Source organism: Chlorocebus sabaeus, chromosome 3, assembly GCF_047675955.1.
Source record: "Chlorocebus sabaeus isolate Y175 chromosome 3, mChlSab1.0.hap1, whole genome shotgun sequence".
NCBI lineage: Eukaryota > Metazoa > Chordata > Mammalia > Primates > Cercopithecidae > Chlorocebus > Chlorocebus sabaeus.
Genome location: NC_132906.1, coordinates 3,257,436 through 3,263,435, shown reverse-complemented (window position 1 = coordinate 3,263,435; position 6,000 = coordinate 3,257,436). Strand labels below are relative to the sequence as shown.

Genomic DNA, 6,000 nt, shown 5'->3' with positions numbered 1-6,000 from the left:
ACATTATTCCATATAGCTAAGGATCAAAAAAATAGAATTTAAACCTTTTATTCAAAAGGTTCTGTTCTCCACACTTTCTACTTGACTATTTTTATTTACCTCACTTTATCATCTAAGCACAAATTTTTGGACATACGCTATGAGAACCAAGCTAGTTTCTAAATGTTTAGTGATTCTGTGTTTTATCAGCTGGGCTTGAAGGCATATTTCGCACAAACGGAACAAAATACCAGGAACCATTTAGTTTGACAACAGGAAGGTCACAGTAAGAAAGCAGTTTTTACTCAGGACTCGACCAAATGGAAAAAGGTAAATACCAATTTATAAGTAAAAACACCCAAGCGCCTGTGAAGTGTGAGGAGCATTACACTGAGTTGAGTTTGCTCTTAACTGCTTGGAAAGCACTGTATTTTTATTTTGCAATTTCAAGTGTTTATGCATTCTGGCGATTTAAACATCAGGGAGTTGTTATAAGCAGGCTATGCTGTTAAATGAACATCTTACTAAGCATTAGGAATAAAGAGTTCACTTTTGTACTTTCTCTTGATTCTGAGACTATGGAAAATGAATTTGAACTTGTATTTATAGTTATTAGTACGTCCTAACATTAGAAAGTGGCAGTGCTATTGGTCTCCCTACACCTGTTTCGAGATTCTTCTTATAATAGGTAAAACAAAAACAAATCCCACCACTTTTTGTGATAGAAGGCGTTTTACAAAGTGAGCGGATGGCCTACACAAAACGAACCTGTCTTCAGAGGTTCAGGGTGTCCTATTTGATTTCTATAGCAACTTATATAGCCAATTGGCACTAAACGTTTTCACAAGCTCTGAGTGTCTTGTTTCTATGAAGTTACATCCAGACTGTTGTCTATCGTGTGGAGGCAAGTACCACAGACTAGCCCTTTGATCTTGGTAGAGACAAAACCTCTTTGGGCTTCAGTTTCATTGTTTGTCAGATAAGTTCTGTACAGTTATCACACAGACGGGTATTTCGCACACAGCACGTGAAACTTTTTCAAAGTGAAAAGAGCTATGCAAATTGAGGGTTATATTTTGGTTTAATTTCAGTAGTTACCATGTGATCTTGTGACTTGTTCTACCTGAGCCTTTGCCACCAGTAACTTCGGGAAAAATAATACCTACCTCAAAGATTTGTGAGCATTAAAAAAGTAAGACACCCTTAAACTGTGAAATCTGAAAAATGAGGTTGATTTTTATTGTTTATTGACTATATACAGAAAGTTTAATTTTGTGTGATTTATTCCTTTGACTACATCTTGAAAACCAGATCAACCTCAAATTCCCTTCAAAACTTGGAATTTTTCTTGTGAAACCTGACATACTCGCATTGAACTGAAGGGAGGATGTGAGGTTTGAATGCTGTGAAGGAAATGCTGTATAGAACTTCGGGGCATTTTAGTATTGAGCAAGGCTACTCTCAACAGGACGTTAGATAGCCACAGTGGAGCACCACACGTTAACTCCACACCGAGTGTGTGCCCACAGGGACAAGATGGGGGGGGCGAGGCAGAATTCACAATTGTTCTGGTGAAAATTAATCCAGTGGGAAAACACGTTGCTTTTCCATTTCTTCAGCTTTTGTGTCTCACATCCACGTGCATTTGGAGATCATGTAGTTTTGTCCAAACACTTTTTCACTGGCACATTTTTTTTTGAGTTCCTCTGGAAGTGTTTACTTCCCATCCACGCTTCCTCAGTCTTTCACGATGTGCAGCTGTTCCCTGGGTGTGAGGATCTGGGGCCGGCACTGCACAGCTCACCTCACCGAGAGGACGCAGGCAGCTCAGAGGCAGATGTGGCTGTGCTCCTGGCACGTGGTGCCCACACCGGCCACAGACAGGTACAGCTTCCCATCCGGACACACACAGATTTCGTAGAGGCTCTGTGAGCTGCCAGAGGGACCCCACGTCCCCTGCGCCAGTTTGGGTAAGCACACGGTTTCAGCATCAAGCACAAGCTGGTTGGAAGAAGACGAGAGACGAGGTGTTAAGGAAGGGCCACCCTGGTCCGCAGCAAATCCCCATTCTCACAAGGTTTCCAATTAGTTTCTTCTCCTCATGGAAAACGAAATAGGCACCTGACTTTATGTGAGTCATGTCGTAATTATCCGATTCTTTTAAAGCCTAGTTCTACTTTACATGCAGGCTGGGACGTCACAGCTCCTTCCACACTGGAGGGAAGCACTTTTCCTTTTTGTCACTGTTTGAGTCCAGCTTAGAAATGTGACCCCATTGTGAAAACGTGTTTCGCCTTTACAGTTTGTTTTTGTTTCAATAAACTGGGTTGCTTTTCAGGTTTGTGACGCTACACTTCTAAAAACGCTTTTCAACATTGTTTATCAGACATATTAGAATTCTGCTGCTTCACGTTTATCTTGTGACTCACTTTGACTTTACGTAAATCCTCTCCTCCCCATTAGGATAAAGTACAGTCCATCGAAATAGATTCATCTTAATAATTTCTACCCATGAATAATGAAATTTATCCTGATTTTATTCCTGATTTTGTTTTCCTATGAGAGGCAATTAAATTCATCCTACTAGCTGGCAACCATTTCCCTAACTTTTAAATATTATTTGAAATGGCACAGCCTCCTATTAGATGCTGAAAACCTGCAGACACACAGACTCAGCCAATTAAAATGAAATGAAAACTACTGAATTTTCTGGTCATATGATAACTTAAACTGAAATGCAAACAAAGAGCTGAAGATTGAGGCTCGGAAATCTTTTTGATAAAGAAATAAAAATTGTCACATCCAGCAGCCAAACGTCGCCCACTCCAGGGCACTCACTTGTTATAAGGAATTAAACAGAATGTAGGTAGGCATAATTCTGTCCTTGCCAACAAGGAGAGCTCCTTCCTTTATTTTGTGTGGCTCTTATCCTTGCCTTCCAGTCGATTAACAACCTGCTGTCGGCTGCACGCATTCCCCGGTGTGGACCCGCCAGGTGAGGCTTGATCACACGACCCCACAGCCTCACAGGCAGCTCTGCGCCCTGCGTGGTCTGGTGCAGTCAGGGTCAAAGAAGTCAAATAGGTGTCAATATGCTTTTCAAGTAGAATCTCTTTAGTTATTACCCAGCGCCTCAGGTTCTTTGGGCGTTTGCTTTTCACTAACACACTTGCAACTTGTTGGCTTCTCCTGTCCCCTTTCTTGTGGTTAACTGGTCAATTTTTTTTCTAGTTGTCATTTTTGACCCTACTCTTCCAGCAAACTCCAGCCGCTGGAATAGTCCACACATGGCCACCCAAGCATCTTTTTTTTTTTTTTTTTTTGCCTTTATGGGACTATGTTTGGTGAGAGGTTGGAATCTCTCTCATCCCTTTGAAGTAGCTCCTCATGATAAGGAAGACCCACTCGAATTATGGGTCTGGCTGTGTGCTGCTTGTAAAAGTGACTCCTACTTCATGTCAATAAGTAATATCATTTCAAAATTAAGGTAAGTTTACATTTGTGAAGGTAATACTTTTTTTTTTTTTTTTTTTTTTGAGACAGAGTCTCGCTCTGTTGCCCAGGCTGGAGTCTAGTGGCGCAATCTTGGTTCACTGCAAGCTCCACCTCCCGGGTTCACACCATCCTCCTGCTTCAGCCTCCCAAGCAGCTAGGACTACAGGTGCCCGCCACCACGCCCGGCTAATTTTGTTTTTTTGTATTTTTAGTAGAGACGGGGCTTCACCATGTTAGCCAGGATGGTCTTGATCTCCTGACCTTGTGATCTGCCCGCCTCGGCCTCCCAAAGTTCTGGGATTACAGACGTGAGCCACCGCACCAGGCCGGTAATACATTTTTAAGTGTGTAGTGACATTATGATTTCATAATGAAATTCCAACATTCTTGATTTTTATTTCTGCATCTATCTGCTCCTGACATCGTAACTTCATAGGTTATGACTTGCAGTGGCTTCCCCTGAAGAACTGTGTTCCACTAGCAGGCTGTCATCTGATGGGTCCTGCCCACACACTCTACATATCCACCTACACATATCCACCTACACCTTTACTACACCTTCCTACTAATATCACAGTAATGTAGTTTCAAAATGTTGGCACCCATATTCCTAAGTAGTGCCTCAAAACCCTATGACATAATTGAGCAAATATTATATCCTTATTTGAGGAGACAGGCCCAGAGAGGGCCGGATAAGATTCCTGAATTCAAACAGGTAATGAGGGAATTTGATCTAGCACTAGGACTCAGGCTTCCTGACTTCCAGCTGAATCCTCTGCCTGCTGCACCACATTTCACCTGTAACAGGTGCGATGACAGGGCCAGAGCTGGGGAGGAGCTTGGAAACCCATGTGCCCTCTCATTGTACTACCAGCGTCCATGGACATTTATCCCAGCACATTCACCCGGTGTATGGAGAGGCACCTGACTGCAATAACTCAGGCACTCCCTGAGAATGACTCTAGGACCCAAGAAGAATGTGTGCTCAGAGTTCTGAGCTAAGGAGTCTGGGAGTGGCCAACCCAGAGATTCAGTCCACATCTGTGAAGGACATCGGAGCGCCTGGCCCATCCCTTGGAACACAGGCCATATGGGGGATCGAGGCCCTTTGTTCTGGGTTAAATGGAAGTTGTTGCTAAGTGAAAATGCTGTATAACCTGCATGCCTTTTACAAATGCAGCAGTTTTCCAGTCCAGCTCCCTGCTACTGGACTGCCCTGTCGGTAAGTCCTCAATAAACCCTACGTCCTGTTCCATGGCTGTGGGTCTCTTCTTTGGCATTTTGGACATGGTGCCATCCCTATTGGATTCCACAGGGTCTGGCATGACAGCCAGGCAAGGGTGGCATGAATGAACGCAACCCACGGCACTCAGTGCACTCACTGTTGGTAAGGCAGAGCTATGTACAAGACAGTCCATGCGGCAGAGGCTTATTGTGAGCACATTTGTACGTATGAAAATATCTGGGCTTAGGCCAAGATGATGAGATCAGTTGGTACAAATCTATAAATACGGCACCATACAATTGGAATGAGCTTATAAACCAAATCCTTGATTTTCTTCTAGACCATTTAGGAACATCCCTAACATGTCTGAGTTTCTGGTTGACTGAAATCGAGCTTTTTCCTTTTTTTTTTCTAACAAACAGGGTTCCAGTATCAGTAGTGAGCAGTGTGCACTCTAAGCCTCGTTGTGACTTTGGCTTGTGTCCGTGAGGTTTTAGTAGCTCCTCCCCTGCTGTCTGCTGTTTCGCTTTCCTTGGTTTTAGTTTTGATTTTAGTTATCTGCTGTCAACCTGAGTCTGGATAACATTAAATGGAAAATTCCAGAAATAATTTATACATTTTAAATGGCACAAGTTTCTGACTAGCGTGATGGAATCTCGAGCCGTTCAGCCCAGGACACGAATCATCTCTGCGCCCAGCATCTCCAGCTGTCTACGCTCCCAGCCTGTGAGTCACTGAGGCGCCATCTCCGTGGTGCGATCCACTGTTAAGTTACTGCGGTGCTTGTGTTCAAGTGGTCGTTAATTTTACTTAATAATGTCTCCAAAGCACGAGAGCAGTGATGCTGGCATATTGTTATAATCACTTCATTTTACCGTAAGTTATTATTGTTCTTAATCTCTCACTGAGCCTTATTTATAAGTTAACCTTTAGCATAGGTATGTACGCACAGGAAAACAAAGAGTGTTTACAGGGTTCAGTACTCTCTGTGGTTTTAGGCCTCCACTAGGGGTCTTGGAACATGTCCCCTGTCAATAAAGGGAGACAACTGTATTTCTAGACTTGAAGTCCCAGGTTATATCTTTATTGTAGTTGACTTTGAGAAAACACTCTTAGTTTTCATCTTTCATTTTCGTTTAAACTGGAAATGCAGCTTAAGCGCAGCACTCTGGGCAGTGGAAGGTGACAGTGGTTGTCGGTGGGTGACTCCTAGTGACAACCATCCCCAGAGAAGCTGGATCCCTAGGAAATGGCAAAATGGACACTCTCTGTAAATGTGAATGTCTGTAGTGGGTCTTTTT

At 43.1% G+C, this 6,000-nt stretch overlaps 1 protein-coding gene across 1 annotated transcript in view; it reads right to left on the bottom strand.

Moving 5' to 3' along the window:
• Positions 1-1,195: 1,195 nt before the first annotated feature.
• The window catches only part of SGCG (sarcoglycan gamma), a 78,360-nt gene continuing 73,555 nt past the window's right edge, over positions 1,196-6,000 (bottom strand). Inside the window, exon 8 of the mRNA XM_008021713.3 lies at positions 1,196-1,980. Coding sequence (XP_008019904.3) covers positions 1,807-1,980 — 174 coding nt within the window. The 3' untranslated portion in view covers positions 1,196-1,806. The remainder of the gene's footprint in view (positions 1,981-6,000) is intronic.